We start from the raw sequence: 18,301 nt of genomic DNA on the forward strand, positions 1-18,301 counted from the left end.
ACTAGAACTGTGTCCAAAGGACACGGATGCCCCCACTGACAACAAATATATGGTATATAGTGAAAAATCAACAAAGGGCCATAATTCTGGTAAATTTGGTCGCATCAAGGGTTTTACTACCATCTACACATTAAGGTTGTTCATCCCTGGAAGTTTAAGTAAAATCTGCCATCCGGTTTAAGAGAAGTTGCGTTCACAAGATTTCGGGACGTACGGACAGACGTACGGACGGACAGACGTACGGACGGACAAGTGCAACGCTATGCTCCCCACTTTGTGGAGGCATAAAAATCCTAAAATTTGAAAGGACTGAAATAACATTTCTACTCAATTCATTATAATTATAAAGACATCTCTAGAAAGCTTATTTAGTAATCTTTAATGTGATACAAAAATTATTAAAACTGGTTAAGAAATAAAGAAGTCAGTAGGGGCGCCGTGTTTTTCTTCAGTTTTAGTGAGAAAAATTGGAGAGGCACCGGGTTTTATACCTGTCCCGATTTTTTCACTGTTGATGATAATTATTCAGCAGTATTAGCCTATACCCAGTGACTACAACTTCCTGTTTTTCTTTCTCACAAGAAATAATTCTTTGATAATGATTAGATGAAACGTATTTTAAAGGTTTTATCCACTACTAAAACAATTGATTGAAGGTATTTCTATTTAATCACCTTTGTTTTAATTAAATTCTTTATATTTACATAAGTTTTGTCATACAATCTGGCTAGTTATTAACGTTTGTTAACCTGTTAACCATTTGAGTTCTGGCATGTCTGGCTTCCAAAACTTTATCAGCCTACAGGTCTAGAGTTTCATTATCAAATCATATCAAAATTTATTTATTGTCGGTATACATATATAACATTTTACAAAACATAAGCTATGTATAGCTTTTGACTGACATACATGCATAATGATATAAACATAAAACTCATAAAAGAAGCACATTAAGATATTAAACTTGGAAGTGGCTAGCCATACGGGCCTGTACGGCTAGCCAAAAGTTCTAGCCGTACGTGAGTCACGTCACGACTAGCCAGGACACACTGTTTTAGCTAGCCGTACGTCACTTTTAAAAATTATATGGAAGCCGAAAATGCATATGTTTTTTTATGAATTTAAGCGAGGATTTTAACCAAGAAACAGCAATTGTCTTCGTATGTTTACTTTTTAAGAGATTAATCGCCTTGTTGGCTACAGTAAAGAAAGTACGAATATATATTTTTGTCATCTCAAGACGTCGAGAAAAATAGCTTTTGGTTGCAGATTTAAAATAACATCAATTGAAATAGTTTACAAAATTTTGATAATAATCCTTTTTTGTCTCATTATGTTTAATTTTCAAATTGAAAAAAAAAAACACCGAAAATAATTGTTGTTGGGCTCTGATAATTGCGTCAATTACCGACGGTATAGAAATTTTTCCATCATTAAGGAAAGTTTGCATGTTCCGTGAAACGCATTCTAAAATTCTATTGTCAGTCCCTAGGTAGGCTTTAATTAAGGCTAATTAATTGATTGTGCTTTTATGTTCGATATTTATCTACTGTATTTGAAAATTATTAAATTATTTTTGCTTTTCGTCGTTTTTTTTTTCAGTATTCTTTTTATTTATTTCTTTCTTTCCTTCTTTCCCTCCGATCATTATTTATTCGATCCATGTGCTTAATTAACAAAAATGATTTAACAATTCATCTTTCATACAAATAAAACAACAAATCATAAGCATGAAAATCATGTACCTTATAACTAATAACATGCAACGTTGACACTTTTATCAAAATAGATTATAAAAGGCTTGTTCGTATTCATTTTTTTACAAAATGGCGGAGCATCTTTATTAAAGTGAATACACTAGGACAAATGCGAGATTTGATTAAAATCCTAGTTTAAAGACACAAAATAACATATGCATTTTCGACTTCCATATAATTTTTAAAAGTGCCGTACGGCTAGCCAATACAGTGTGTCCTGGCTAGTCGTACGTGACTCACGTACGGCTAGAACTTTTGGCTAGCCGTACGGGCCCGTACGGCTAGCCACTTCCATTAAACTTTGAAAGACAAATGGTAAAAGATAAGTTAAATTACTATAATATGGGATGTAGACACTAAATGTTATAATTTAAAATAAAATAATAATAATTAATAAATAGTAATGATATGCTAAGGATATGCTTAAAAGTTCTATACTGTATCATAAGTGAATAAAATAATATATATCTAGATAAAATGCGGAACATATTAGCACATACATAAAATAAGATTACATTAAAAGTGGGTGGATACTGCTGATCTTGACCCAGGCCTAGCCTGGACTGCTATAAAAGAAAGGAAATACGATATTGAAAATGAAAAGGATCACAAAACTGTTACCACTAATTAGGTTTTATAAATAAAAATCCCCAATTCAAAATTTGCAAGAAGTGATCAGCAGCCTCCTCAATAAGCAAACTTCGCAAAAAGCTGACAATAAGCAACAAAAATTCAAGCATACTGGAAAAATAATACATGTACATAATCATTTATGTTGAGAATATTAACAAAATTTAAGCCAAATGTGAAATAAACAGATACATGTAAGTAAGCAGCAAAACAAAAGAAAGCAGGCAAGAAACAAAACTGATGATGGAGCTAAACTATAAATTATAATAATGCAGGTTTATTGACAGAAAGTACATGAGCAACTCTCTCCATTCCATGCACCAATTAGACTTTTAAATTGGTCATAATTCACTTCCATTCTGAGGTGTTGAGGAAGTGAATTCCATAGTTTAGGTGCATAGGAACGAAAAGAGTTGCTGCCATAACTGGTGGTTCTTACCTGAGGGATAATGGCTACATTTTTATACCTAAAATTAAAAGAATGAGATTTTATATTAACAAGATCATGTAAGTATGTTGGTCCTTGTTTATGAATAATTTTATGAATTTCGAGAGCTATAGTTCTGATTCGTCTTAATTTTAAATTTGGTAGTTTAGATTTTATTAAAAGTGAGTCATAGTCTGATTGATAGTCATCATAAATGAATCTTAATGCTCTTTCTTGAATTTCTCTAGTTTACGGACAGTCTGTAAATTTTTGGACAATCCATAATTTTACAGATTTTCTTATCTGTAAATTTACAGACATTAAGTAAGAAAATAGTAGAAGTTGCATGATAGTCAGTTAGGGGACTAATAAAGTTTCCCAAACATCACAAGGTATCACAAGGTATTGAAATTTAAAACTGCAGGTTAAACTGAACAAGGTTAGGTATTATATGATCAAATGTAAGTTGTAACAGTTTGCTAAAATTCAGAACAGTTTGATGACTTTCAATTTTCACTTTTAACAAAAATTTCAAAATCATCATACAAAGATGAAACTCACCCAATTACCTTTGTAAATATAAACAATCAATAAAACAACTTGTCTTTAGCTGCGGATTTTATTGTAAAACTAAAAACTGCAAATTTCACATTGAATATCTGTAAATTTATGGATTGAAAAATCTTTAAATTTCTAGACTGTCTATAAATTTACGGACAGTCCATAAATATCATTAATCCTAGACCTGTTTATAAGCCGTTTTATCATTTTTGTTTTTCATCCGATGCGGCATTAAAGCTTTGGATTAGACCGTTACGAAACGTTACCAGAATAACATACCTTGATTTAACCTTATTTTTCATTTGCAAATACCCGTGTTCCAATTAATTCTTGTGAATTTTGCAATAAAACAATTATTGTGCCCCCACGTTAGTGGCGGGCATTTAGATTTACCCTTGTCCGTCCGTCCTTCCGTCCGTCTGTCCGTCCGTCCGTCCTTCCGTCCGTCCGTCCGTTCACTTTTGTGTCGCACGTAACTCAAAAAGTATTTGACCTAGAGTCATGAAACTTTACAGGAATGTTGATCAGCATGTGTAGTTGTGCACCTGGGTATTTTCGTCTGGATATTTTTAGTATTTTCAGAGTTAATGCCCTTGACTTAGTAAAATTTTGCAATTTTCAACTTGTGTCGCATGTAACTCAAAAAGTATTTGACCTAGAGTCATGAAACTTTACAGGAATGTTGATCAGCATGTGTAGTTGTGCACCTGGGTATTTTCGTGTGCATATTTTTAGTATTTTTAGAGTAATTGCCCTTGACTTAGTAAAATTTGGCAATTTTTAACTTGTGTCGCACATAACTCAAAAAGTATTTGACCTAGAGTCATGAAACTTTACAGGAATGTTGATCAGCATGTGTAGTTGTGCACCTGGGTATTTTCATCTGGATATTTTTAGTATTTTCAGAGTTATTGCCCTTGACTTAGTAAAATTTGGCAATTTTCAACATGTGTCGCACATAACTCAAAAAGTATTTGACCTAGAGTCATGTAACTTTACAGGAATATTGATCAGCATGTGCAGTTGTGCACCAGGCATTTTCGTCGAGTTATTGCCCTTCACGTAGAAAATTTTTGCAATTTTCAACTTGTGTCGCAAGTTTCTCAAAAAGGATTTGACATACTAAGTCAATAAACCTTATGGGCAGGTTGAACAGCATATTTTAGATTTGCACCTGGGGTTTGGCTTGTGGATTTATCCAGTATTTGTAGAGTTATTTCCCTTGACTTAGTAAAAAGATTGACAGAACAGTGGTGCGGTGGGGGCACCCGTGTCCTATGGACACATTTCTAGTTTTTATATCGTTCTATAGACTATACCATTAAAGGTATCAAAATATCGATACAATCATTAAAATTGCCTATTTAACTGTAAAACATCAATTACACTGACTACAGTCGGCCTTGAAGTTGACATTTAGGAGCTACGGGAGACCCAAAGGGACCCGGCACAGTGTTGGGATAGTGTAAAAAAGTATTTCTAGAAAAAAAATACTTTAGTACTAGAGCTTAATCCGTAACATACCGGAAAACGGTGTTTAGCTAGGTTTTCGAAAAGGTCAATGACGTAATTCGTGGGAACTGATTAGAGTACTTACTAACTTAGAGTTATATTAAGAACATTTTTGTTGAAATGATTTCAGTATTTATAATTCAAGTGAAGATAATGTTTTTATTTATTTTCTTTGATTTTGCAGTATTAAGATAAAATAATATTGAATACAAAACTCAGTAAATCATCTTTTTCAATATGTTTAAAAAAGTAATTTATAAAAATGTTGGAAGCACATCCATGGGTCCTGTATTCATAACCGTCCACGCAAATTAACACAAAAAAGTCAATTTCGTTATCACGTGGTCAAACATTTTGGTAATATGGCGGCCAAGTGCTGAATTTTTTACCTGGTGGAAACTATTAGGTTGTTTATAAATATAATGTTCATAATAACTAAGTTTTTTTTATGTGTCCATCTTTGGCTTATCAACATACATGTATTATACATAGTTTTATCAAGGCATACTTCACTTTACTCCATGGCATGTTTGTTGAATGAATACGAGCATGTCATATTCCTGGCACGATTATTGGTGGACTTTCCCTACGGGTTTGTGTTCAGCGATCACATCATGTTATAATATATAAACCGTTTAAACATGTACTCTGAAGATCTTAAGCTAGTTAGCAGCCTAAACTTAAGTTGAACAGAACAGAGCCTAAAACATAATTTTAAAGTCTTACATAGATCAACAGGGGCATATGATTGCCTAGAAAAACTTGGCACTTAGCCCAGATAAACTCATTTATATGTCTATTTATAGTAACATACGTCACATTCGGTTTACACATTTTTAGTACAAATGTAAAAAAGACAACATTAGGTGGGGAGCTAATCTGACTACATTTTGTAACTCTGATTTGCTTTTTTGCATAATTATGCCCCTTTTTCAACTTAGAAATTCTTGGTTAAGTTTTTGCGTGTAAGCTGGTATCTCCATAACTACTGAAGGGAAAGAATTGAAACTTCACATACTTGTTCTCTGTGATTATCTAATATGATTGGCACAAGTCCTATAACTGTGATTTGCTTTTTTGCATAATTATGCCCCTTTATTGACTTAGAAATCCTTGGTTAAGTTTTTGCGTGTAAGCTGGTATCTCCATAACTACGGAAGGGAAAGGTTTGAAACTTCACTCACTTGTTCTCTGTGATTATCTTACATGATTATGCCCCTTTTTTCGGCTTAGAAATTCTTGTTAAAGGTTTTGCTTGTAAGCTGGTATCTCCATAACTACTGAAGGGTTTGTGCCTTTTTTGGGACAATTTCATGCATTCATAATGATTAAGCAGTGATTTACTTGATAAAACATCTTAATAAAAGCCTTTGTACCTTTTCGGACAATTTTATGTATTCATATAGGTAAGCATTATTATACTTGATGAAACACCCTTGTGACAACTTTTGAATAGTCTAGCGTTACTGTCCTCCGACAGTTCTTGTTATTTGTCAACTTAATTTGGTGACTGTTTTTTTTTCTCTAGATGTCATCTTCAAAACGTGTCAACACAACAGCGACAGCAAGGTTGCGACAAGATTACATGAGAATTATGAAAGATCCAGTACCTTATGTGAAAGCGGCGCCTCTACCATCAAATATACTAGAATGGTAAACACACTTTACAGTTTATAAAGCTATTATTGGCTACATGTACCATGAGATTTGCTGAGAATTTGAAAGTACTTGGCCCTGGGCCTACTTGGTCTGAAAATGGTGGACCATTTTCAGGGTTGTCATTAAGAGGCGGCAGGAGGCCAAAATACCTGTCTCAAATGCAATATGGGCCGCCTCAAAATTAAGAAAACACTCTTTGTTTTGCATGATAAAGACAGAAATGACCGCCTCAAGTTCAAAACAAACCTTCTGCAAAAAATGTTAATGACAACCCTGCATTTTGTACATGGACCATTATGTACAAAGTACGGGCCATGGGAAAAAAATTAAACTTTGAGCTAAGTGATTATATTTTGGTATCAGTGTGAGGTAAACAGTGTGATCATTATTAATAAAGATTGTGCTCTTATCAATTATTGGCACTTTGAGTACATACAACAACACTGTCATACTAACTTGACAATAGTGTCATACATTACTAACTTGAAAAGTTTGTTTCAATTTACAAATACTCAATTCTCAAAAAGATCATTTATATATCTTGAATGTTATAAGTGACACTAGACAGCCATAATTTTTAAGAAAAGCATTTAAAAAAAGCATGAAACCGCCACCTCCCGCAAAAAAACCCAAACAAACAAAAACAACACATGGAATCATCATCATATCTTAAAGGAACTCCACTGAGGTCCAATAGCCTAAAATAATACATTTTGAAATTCTTTCTTAAATCAATTGGTACATTTGAATTTGAAACCAAACAATAGATGATATATAAATATACACGCTAACAAATTTATAATCAATTTTTATGCGAATTTTGGCCGATATGAGTGAAAATCGTTTAAACGGTTTTCATTAATTAGGCCAATTTGCACAATAAAATTGATTATTTCTGGGAAATGGAGTAAGCAAATGATCTGAAATTTTGTAGATGAGTTATTGGTCTAGACATACATCTAGTTATACAAAAATCTTGAAACAATATTTTCCGTCCCTTCACATAAAAAAAACTCAGTGGAGTCCCTTTAACATGAATACATAAATCCTCACACAAATGTGACAATCTAAAGTGTTGACTGTATTTTCAAACATTGATAATTTATATCAGTATATGTAGTGTTAACATATTGTGTACTTTCCCTTGTAGGCACTATCTTGTTGTCGGGCCAGAAAATTCTCCATATGAAGGTATGTAATGTTTTTTTTGCATATATATTATAATAAACTTTTCATACTTTTATGGTTCTAATAATAAAAGATATTTGAGCGCATCCGTGCAGGCTGGTCTGGATCCATGCTGGTCGCAAACTATGTTGGTTTTGTCGTGACACGGTTCATTTGTTTACTTGAAGCGATCATGTTACATAAAGATTTATGGTCACTTGAGATAAAAGATAGACAATGTGCATTAAGCTACATGTAAGTCAGGGAATGTTTTAGCTTTGTCAATGTAATAGTAGGAAGCACCCATATGTGGTAACTCTAAAAATTAAGTCATTAAAAGAAGCATTTGCAACAAGTTAATTCTCACGCACATTTTTTAAAACTTAATAATTAAAAGAACTGCTCATAGATGTGTGATGTTTCGCTGTACCAAGCAGTAAAGTATAACTGTAAGTGGATACTGCAAACTATGAATAGCATATCTATAAATTGTATTATGATTTCCAACATTTTTTTGGCCATGTCATGGTCAAAATTGACAAGGAATTTGTTATTATCTTGCTATTCAGTAAAGCTGTGTTAACTTAAACTTCACACATATTTTTCAGGAGGAACATATCATGGAAAACTTGTGTTTCCTCGTGAATTTCCCTTTAAACCTCCAAGTATATATATGATTACACCAAATGGAAGGTTTAAACTAAATACAAGGTATGTTATAAAGCACTCACAGATGATTATAATTGATGTTATAGAGGATATTGAATGAGTGTAGGCCTAATACTAAATTTATTGAACAAGTTGAATAAAATCATATTATGCGAGCCTCTGGCAAACATAATTTTGTTTTATTCAACGAGTTAAATACATTTAGTATTGAATCTACACGAATAAAATATTCTATTTACCACATATATAAAATAAGAACGGTAAACTGTTAACAAAAGTCTTTTTTCTTTGATGCACCTATAGTGTAACCCTAACATTAGCGCACTTTAATGGTATGTTTATAGCGCAAATGACGTCACGTCAAAGTGTTATTACACTAGTGTTATATCGTCTAATGTAATACCATTTTATTAAATGGCTTTATTACACTCATGTGCCGCGGTTTATGTGATAAATTTAGTTATTGACATCCATTTTTCACTTTGTATTCTTTTAACCATTACTATGTTTTATATTGGGCATTTACAGTAATAGAAATTAAGGGCACATTTCATATAGCCATACTATTTGTAGCAATGTAATATCTTACCTCATAAAAAGATTTGTTTTGTTTACAAATTTGACATACAATATCAAAAATGAAAAAAATGTGTTATATGAACAGAGCAGAACAAAATATTATTTGTATACAAAAATCTGGTTTGGTAAAATTTTCCATAAAAAGTAGATGCTAATATGGCTGAGTCAGACTGAAACAACTTGTCCCTCGCCACTGTTGGTTCGAATCTTATCAGAGACTTTGGATTTTTTAATGTGAGAAAGCTATCCAGCTTGCTTAAGAAAGGTTGTTTGTTGTACTCGGGTGCTTGCATAGTACATTGGGGCACATGTCCTCCACCAGGCAGTGTTGTAAAGTCGCCATATGACCATTAGCATGTTAGTGTAAGTTAAACCAAACAAAACAAACCAAAAATTCAGTCATTAAATTAAGCACTGGCCCAGATGCCCATGGCCAGTGAAAATTAGTTCGCGCCAGAGAAAATTTTAGGAAAATTTAGTCAAATATATAGTAGAATAAATTCAAAACTGGAATTCGGGCTAGTAAATTCAAAATCTTAAAAATTTACACAAAAATATTGAGATACGGTAAGTTAATATAAAAACAATATACTGTGAAAGTTGAGAAAACCGGACGGCTCTCGGACCGAGGATTTTGTCCGGTTTTCCCAGCGGTCCAGTATTCTCAATGTCCCCTTCAGCTGTTCAGGATCATATAAACCGAGCAATGACTTACAAAGGATGCTGAACGTATTTTTGCATTTTCATGATTATGAGTAAGTATATTGCTAAATAAAGAAATGATAAAATACTATACAATATGGTTTAATTGCGTTTGTCCCAATTATTGCATATAAATACAATAAAATTTTGGATTTAAACGAACAGCAGTTACTGCATAACGATAAAGTCCGATTACACCCGCATATGTTTACATTTGGGTAATGGATAATGATTTAACAAACATACATGTACTTTACCTAGTTTGTTTATAATAATGCCCCAATTGTAAATATTGCCTATAACATATTTGTCAGATAAAGATTTTTAAAGTAGGTCTTGGCAAAGTTTCACTGTCTTTAATTAATTTAAATTTGTCAATTATAGACAGTTCTCGTCAACTGATTTTAACTTATCAATGCCTCGTGCATTTTGGCATTTATGTAAAAGGTAACATCTATACCTTAAAATAATTCAAACTGTGAAATGAGACATAATTAAACAAATCAGACAATCGTTGGTCCGCTACCCCACAGTTAGCGTATTAGACACCTACATAAGGTTATTCACACCTTCGTTGTCCGGTATTGTCAGGGTAATTGTCTATATAATTGACTTTGTAGTCCCCTATCAACCGTCCGATATTCGGTTTTTACAGATTCCGGTATTGTCAATGTTTAATACAATAGTTTAAAGAAGGGAACATTTGGGACTGAATTATTCGTCCGGTGTTTAGAGAGTTCCGATTTTCTCAGCGTCCGGTTTTCTCAAATTTCACTGTACTGTGAATGATGAAATTCTATGTGTATAACAATACAGTCAAGATGCATTGGAATTATAATTTTAATTTCATGTAGTTTTATCAAAACAGATCAGGAAATTAAGTTATAAATGTCAATATTTATTTCTGGTTTCTCCATGTTGTTTAGTATATAGTTATGCCTTTATTTTGTAGACTGTGTTTGAGTATAAGTGATTTCCACCCTGATACATGGAACCCAGCATGGTCTGTATCAACAATTCTCACAGGAATGCTGAGTTTTATGGTAAGTTTTTATGTTTGATCTCAATTGCCATTAAAGTGTGAGTGTAGATGTACACGTCATCATTGTGAGGTTCATTCTGTACCAACTGTACTTATAGGGTAATCAATTTCCTATAGAGTGTAAAATTGTTGTACTTATGGGGTAATCAATTGCCTATAAAGTGTTAAAATCTTATACTTACAGGGTAATCAATTGCCTATAAAGTGTAAAAATCTTATACTTACGGGGTAATCAATTGCCTATAAAGTGTAAAAATCTTATACTTACGGGGTAATCAATTGCCTATAAAGTGTAAAAATCTTATACTTATGGGGTAATCAATTGCCTATAAAGTGTAAAAATCTTATACTTACGGGGTAATCAATTGCCTATAAAGTGTAAAAATCTTATACTTATGGGGTAATCAATTGCCTATAAAGTTTTAAAAAGTTTCTTGTGAGGTAAAAAATATTAAAAAATATATATATATAAATATACCATTATTACATCAACATAGATACCATGTCTATTAGTTGTTTTAATTGTAATATCAGGGTCCTTAAGACAAGAGGTTATTGTCAATATAGAATGAAAATATATAAAAAAAAGTTTAACTAGAAATAGAAAAATACAAATTAAGTTTTAAAAGCAAGATATATCTGTGTGGATCAAGCACATACACAATTGGTACTAATTTTCTCAGTTGAGTTTTCTCCCTTGTTACATGCAGGAGATCTATTTCACATTAATTTAAAAGAAAATATTGTGTTATTATATTTCTTTTTTCTCTTTTTTTGCACAAATCATTTATTTTAACAGTGTACAGGCATCATATGGCAAAGTCATGTCCAATATAGCCACATTTTGACCACTAATCACTTGATTTTTTAAGTCAAGAGATTTTTACATGCCTTAAATTGCATAAGGGCTTCATGTTAGAATGAATGATGTATGTATATTTATGTATTACAGTTAGAGAAGACACCAACACTTGGCAGTCTGGAGACTTCAGATTATACTGTATGTATAGTGCTTGTTTACAACTTATCTAATAACCCTTTACCTCCTAAATTTCTGAAATGGACTTGCCCAGCTTTCCATTTCTGAAACTGTAGGAAACTGCCCATTATTGGTTTATGGGATTTCAAGATGAAAGGTTTAAGTTTAAGTACAGAGTCAGAGCTTACTGTACAGAATGGTGTGTAGGCTGGCCAGGCTATATTCTTGTTGGATGATCACTTTAGATTCCAGCAGTTTAACAACTGCTACACGTTTTGCCTGACATGACTGCAGGCCCCGTGTTCACTAACAAAAGATCAGGATCTGGGTGAAATGATCCTGATTTTATTTTCATTGTTTAATATAAAAATATGGTCGTATTTTCAAAACATTAAGTGGTAGATAAACAAAATCTAAAACATTGCTGATTGGCACAGAAACAACCCACTGGCTGAATAACAAAACAAATACAGAAATGTACATATCTTTTTAAATAACAATGATTTTTTTCTAAAATTTTGTAAACATGATATTTCAAGAACAATTTTATCAAGTGGATATTAAATATTTAATCTATGAGAATAAACAATGGCAAAAATTTGAGTTTTTGAATCTGATCCTGATACTTAATTGTGGGGACTGATAAGTAAAATAAATTGTCTAAAAATCAACAATGAAATCGGGGGGGGGGGGGATATAAACAAACTTTCTCAGTTACAGTTTTGAAAATAAGCACAACATATTGAATGAATAATCTAAACATTGCATTAGTCTAAACATTGCAGTGGATTAACATACATACCGTTAATTGTTTTAAATCAACAAAAACGAACTGGCTTATATACATGTAAAAGTAATTATTGAATTCATGTAAGTTTTAAAGCTTATAAAATCAGTGTGCTGAAAAATATCTACATTTACATGATTGAAACCTACACTTGTTGTTGATGCCGTGCACCAGTGGTTTTTTAACTTGAGGGACTTGACAACAAATCTCATAAAATCTCAACCCTGCAGGAGGCCATCAAAAAGTTACATCAATGTCAATACATGTAGGGCCGACTGTGGTTAAGGTCATCGACTTCACCACTTGCCTGTCACTGCTTTGGGTTTGAATCTCACCAGGGATGTTAGATTCTTTCACATGAGGAAACTATCCAGCTAGGTTAAGAAACGTGGGTGGTTCTGCTCAGGTACTTGTTTGTGCCAGAAAGAATACACGGAGGGGGACCCGAGGTCTTCCTCCACCAGTAAAGCTGGGGAGCCACCATATGACCTGTACTGTGTTAGTGCGACATAAAAACTGCCCAACAGTTGATCCCTCAGCTGAAGGCTTTTTGTTGATTTCTACCCATTTGGTTTTGATAAAAAATAATAATTTTTTTTTTTAGAAAATGCATGGACTTGGTTTAAGTACCAATTTTCAAAATTGGCAGTAGTCCTATAGCCCAAGACTACTAAATTTCTCCTCGGGCTACCAACTTTTCACAGTAACAAGCCCGACCAGGCTACTGTATTTTCAGAGGCAATATAAACAACTTTTTTGAACAAATGAATCATGCTAGTGAAATGTCTTTTTGGCTAGTGTATATTCCAATCTGGTAGTTCGACCAGCCTAGTTGATTCAAATCCTAATTTCTTACACTGAAGTACTATGGAAACAGTAGGAAAGAGAATGTATGGCCAATTTATTCTGCTATCTGATGATGCGGGAACCAGTGTAAATTATAATTGTACATGTACATATAATATTCCTTCAAATTTAATACAAAATTATAATGTTATATAAACAATTATACATGTATTTGTATTTCAGAAAAGACAGCTAGCTGCACAGAGTAACGCTTTCAACTTAAAAGACAAAATATTTTGTGAACTGTTCCCGGATGATGCAGAGGTATTATAATATCTGATATTCAGCATTGTCTATTTGAGGGTGTATGTCGTGTCCGGTCCATAACTTTCTTATATTTGAAGGGATTTTGTAAATACTTGCCAAAATGGTTCACAATAATGAGACGATGTGTCATGCGCAACAACTGGTCACCTACCTTCAAGTTCAAGGTCACACTTGGAGGTCAAAGATTAACATAGTCTGTTATAGGGTATATTTTGTGTCCAATCCATAACTTTTTCATAGATCAAAGGATTTTGAAAATACTTGGCACAAATAGTGACATTAAAAGACAATGTGTCATGCTTTCAACACAATCAAACTAAATATATTTGTATAAACTAAGTAATGTGTAATGTTTTTACCACAGTGACAAAATATTTACAAAATTTGCAATTAATTTTTATTTTGGTTAAGTTTTTCTCAGCAAAAACTCCATGGAAAATATTGTATGGGTGAAAATTTCAAGGGATACAGTACATGTTATATTAATTGTCATGTGACAGTTATTATTTTCATCTTAACCTGGTTTGTGCTGGCCTGAAGCTTATGATACTTCTCTTGTTTGAATTCAGTGAATTGGAAAGCACAAAATATTTTACAATCAGGTGTTTAAAGTTTTAAATTGGCCCCATGATTGCTTTAAAAAATTCTGGGTTTTTTTGACAATTTCCCCTTTTTCAATTTTGAGAAAAACTGGGAAACTATTATTTAAATTTTTCCTTTCAGAAAATTCGGGAAAGGGAGGAAAATAGAAAGAGGGAAAAAAGGAATGTTGAAAACAAAACTTTTCTGTACAAAATTTTTCGAACCAGTCAAGTTTTTGAATCGGCTGTACATGTTGGTTTTAGAAAAGGGGAAAAAGGACTTCTTTGGGAGGGGCACTATTTAATTAAATTTTTTATAAAATGGGGCCCGTTTCCCAAAGTTTGGGAATTAAAAACTTTTTTCAAATGTGTATTTTGGACATTTTTTTAAAAAGTTTTGGGCGGAAAGTGATCTTATACACAGCTGAATATATTATTATTTTGATGGAAATTATCTTATTATACTATATACAAACAGATATTTTTTACATCAGTTGACAGATTTCGTTCTCATATTTTGTTTTCCTTCTTAATAGAAAAATGGAAATCGTTTGAACACGAAGGAATGTTTAATCGTTAAACTTCTAGATGAAGCCTGTGACTACAGATGGCAATGAAGTGAACAACAACAGAGTCAGTAGTAGTGTACAATGTTCTATATTCAAACATCGCACTAGTCAGAAATATATTTTGGGATAGAATACAAAACGTTTAACAAATACTGTGTTATATTAAGCATGATTTGATGATATTTTTACAGTAAACTCTGCTGATAAACAATATATACGAGACTGCCAAATTATGGATATTGTTATATTTTTACAAAAAAACTTTTTTTGAAACCAGAGATGGGAAAAGTGGGAACAGGAACGTTTTTTTAAGTGAATTTTTTAATTTTCCATAAGTGGGGTTTACTGTTTTATCATTTTTTAAGGTGGGTTTTAATTAACTTGTCCAAAACAGGTTTTGGAAACAGTTATTTAATTTTAATTTCTACAATTCCCTCCCTTTTTAAAAAAAATTTTGGTTTTTTCTTTACCTAAAAGTTTTTAAAAATTTTTGGGGAAAAAAAATGCTGGTTAAATCTTTTGCCCTTTATTTTTGTTTCCAATTGAATGTTTTAAAAAAAAGGCTGATTTTTTTAAATTTATTTTAAAAAATGAAAAACTTTTGGGGCCTTTTATTTTGATTAAAGAATTTTACCTTTTTGTGTTTTAAAAAGGCTTTTTTATTTTTTGTGTAAATTTTTTGAAAAATGAGTCTTGCATTGGTTAAAACTTTTTGGGGGGCCATTTTTGGGGCTTTCAGAGGAAAAAGAAAAAAGAGGACTTAGTGGGATTAATGGCTTAAACTTATTTAAATTTTGGACTTTAAAACCCGTTTCTGCACTAAAATGGGCAATTTCTTGGGCCCGGCCCTTTCTTTTCTGTCCCAATTTAATACTTTAATGAAAATATTGCCTTCTTTTTTAAATAGGGAAATTTTAAATTCAAAGCAAAGGCCCCCGAAATTTTTAAGAATTTTTTTATTTTTGTTATTTACTAAATTTTTACTTTTAAAAAAATTTTTAAACACAGCCTTAACTTGGTTTATTTAAAAATATTTATTAAGTATTTATTTGGATCCTATGTTTACCTTCAAACGATTTTATTTTTCCCGTTTTTAAGATGTTGTTTTTTTAAAACAGGCTTCTTTTAATCTTTAAAAACATTTTCTTGGAGCTTTTTCTTGATTATTCCTTGAACTTGTTCAATGAAATTCTTTATTATACATCAACAAAAATGTAAGATTGTTTTAATCACATGACTAAAATCATTCAACATAAACTTGTTGAGATGTTTTTTATGTGACGTTACATTACACATGTGTTATATCTAGAAATGTTTATATGGAAAATAAGTGATGATGTATGTCACATGTGTTATATAAAGGGATATGACAGGTTATATGGAAAATAAGTGATGTTGTATTACACATGTGTTATATAAAGGGATATGACAGGTTATATGGAAAATAAGTGATGTTGTATATCACATGTGTTATATAAAGGGATATGACAGGTTATATGGAAAATAAGTGATGTTGTATATCACATGTTGTTATATAAAGGGAAATTTTCAGGTTTTATTTGGGAAAAATAAAGGGATATGGGGGGTTATATGGAAAATTTAAATTGGAATTTTTTATGGATACTTTTACCTCAAAAGATTTTAAAATTGATTAAAAATAATTTTAAAGGGTTTTTAAAAATTTCCCCCCTTATTAAAGGGGTTTTTTTATCAATTTTGGTTTTCCTTTTGGCTCCCCAATTTTACTTGTACATCTGGGTTTTACAAAAACATATTTGGGAAAGTTCTTTTTTTGAAGTATGTTTTTAAATTAGTAAAAATTCTAAATATAGCAACATTGGGATTTTTTGCAACTTGTATGAAAACTCTTTATTTCTTTGTGAAACTCAATTTTCGGAGTTCAAAAAATGGGCCACTTATTAATGAAGGGGTAATTGGGTTAATATAATTTTAAAAGTATAAAAATTAGTATAATTTTCACAGGTCAATTTTCTTAAAATTAACTCCCCTTGGGTTTTTTTTGCCAAAATTTTTTTGTGTTCATATTTTAATTTTCTCCCTAAATTTTTTTTTATGCCCCAAACAAAAAGGGGTATAACCAGTTTTTTGCCCGGAAAAAAATCAAAAAAAGTTTAAAATTTGGGCCCCAATTTCCTTTTTTTAAATTTTTTAATTTCTTTGCAAAGAAAAGGGTAAATAAAAAACCACATGGCCTAAGGAAAAACCCTTTAAAAAAATACATTTTAAATTAACCCGTATTTTTTAACCCTTTTTTAATAAAAAATTGCCAAAACAAAATATTTTTTATATTCGGGGCAGTTTTTATTTGGGTTTTTTCCTAAACCCTTTACCAGTATTATCTTTTGGTTTAATCCCCCAAAATTTTAAAAAGTCAAAATTTTTGGGAAATTTTTATTTTTTCAGTTGGCGAGTCACAGCATGGATCCAGACCAGCCTGTGCATCCGCGCAGTCTGATCAGGATCCATGCTGTTCGCTGTCAGTTTCTCAACTTGTAATAGAGTTGGTAAGCCAACAGCATGGATCCTGATCAGACTAGGCTGCTCTGGATCCATGCTGGTCGCAAACTCATTATGTTGGTTTTGTCGTGAGGCGGCTCATATGTTGGTAAATTTCCTTAAGAATGAATGTAGCATGCACCCAGTCATGGTTAAACAGTTAAAACCCTCCATAAAACTGCAGAAAAAATTTTTGTTCCTAACATTTTATTCTGTTTTCATAAAGTAATCATGTGTGTTAAATAACAGAAACATTCTACATTATAAGTCTTTTGAGCATCAACTAATAACATATTTACTGTTTTATTTTTCTAATTTATGAAAATATTGCATCAGATATTAATAGCTTTATACCTTTAAAGGGGCAACATTCGCTGCCGCGGCAGCGAGTATTTGTGGGTGTGACTAATCAGTGATGTAAAACTGTCTGTTATAAACCCTGAACTATAAATAGCATGCAGTGTTAACCTGCAGAGAGAATGTAAACAAAAACAGCTGATTTTACACAGGAGAGGTTTAAGGGATGTTTTATATAACTCAAAGATTAATTAAAGACATTATCAAGTCATCTTGTCCAGATATTATTTTTGAAGTCAGTTGTTTTTATTTTTTTCACTGGAATGCTGTATGTGTCTTTCATCAAGTCAGACAATTATATCAAAATCCAAAAGATGTGCCTAATACATGGGGCATTTCTTTTAGGAACAACCTGCTAAAAATGTTTTTGACAGGAATTTAAAATATTTTTAAACTGTTAATGTATAAAATTTTATGCATATGCAACATTCAGTTTGATTAACATTTGTGAAATGTAATTTTTGACTACAAGATATTTACAACAAAATATAGTGTAAATGAAATATACCTGGAAGTTACTTTTACTGTTTTCATGAAGTTTAAACCATTCAAATACAAGTTAAATCAGTACTTTGAAATTTAAAAGAAAAATCATAGATTAATGGATTATTGTAAATTTGTTGGATTTGATAAAGCAAGTCAGTAAAAGTTATTGTTTTATTCAGCATTGAAATGTGTCGTCTGCTGAAAATC

The 18,301-nt window shown here is 31.9% G+C and overlaps 1 protein-coding gene across 1 annotated transcript; it reads left to right on the forward strand.

The window, feature by feature from the left end:
- The first annotated feature begins 504 nt into the window (after positions 1-504).
- On the forward strand, positions 505-14,782 carry LOC132720048 (ubiquitin-conjugating enzyme E2 J2-like). The gene is made up of 8 exons (XM_060704035.1): positions 505-656; positions 6,416-6,540; positions 7,697-7,737; positions 8,322-8,424; positions 10,616-10,706; positions 11,658-11,705; positions 13,501-13,581; positions 14,702-14,782. The coding sequence occupies exons 2-8, from the start codon at positions 6,416-6,418 to the stop codon at positions 14,780-14,782; spliced, it is 570 nt and encodes a 189-aa protein (XP_060560018.1). The 5' UTR covers positions 505-656.
- The last annotated feature ends 3,519 nt before the right edge of the window (positions 14,783-18,301 follow it).

This window comes from Ruditapes philippinarum, unplaced genomic scaffold (assembly GCF_026571515.1).
Source record: "Ruditapes philippinarum isolate M1 unplaced genomic scaffold, ASM2657151v2 ctg2082_1_1_1_1, whole genome shotgun sequence".
In the NCBI taxonomy this organism is placed as follows: Eukaryota; Metazoa; Mollusca; class Bivalvia; order Venerida; family Veneridae; genus Ruditapes; species Ruditapes philippinarum.

Bases quoted from the DNA above. Each gene is read 5' to 3' on its own strand.
- LOC132720048 (XM_060704035.1), top strand. From the start codon at position 6,416: ATGTCATCTTCAAAACGTGTCAACACAACAGCGACAGCAAGGTTGCGA. The intron at 11,706-13,500 runs GTATGTATAGTG...TTTGTATTTCAG, and splicing joins TGGAGACTTCAGATTATACT to AAAAGACAGCTAGCTGCACA. The intron at 13,582-14,701 runs GTATTATAATAT...CCTTCTTAATAG, and splicing joins TGTTCCCGGATGATGCAGAG to AAAAATGGAAATCGTTTGAA.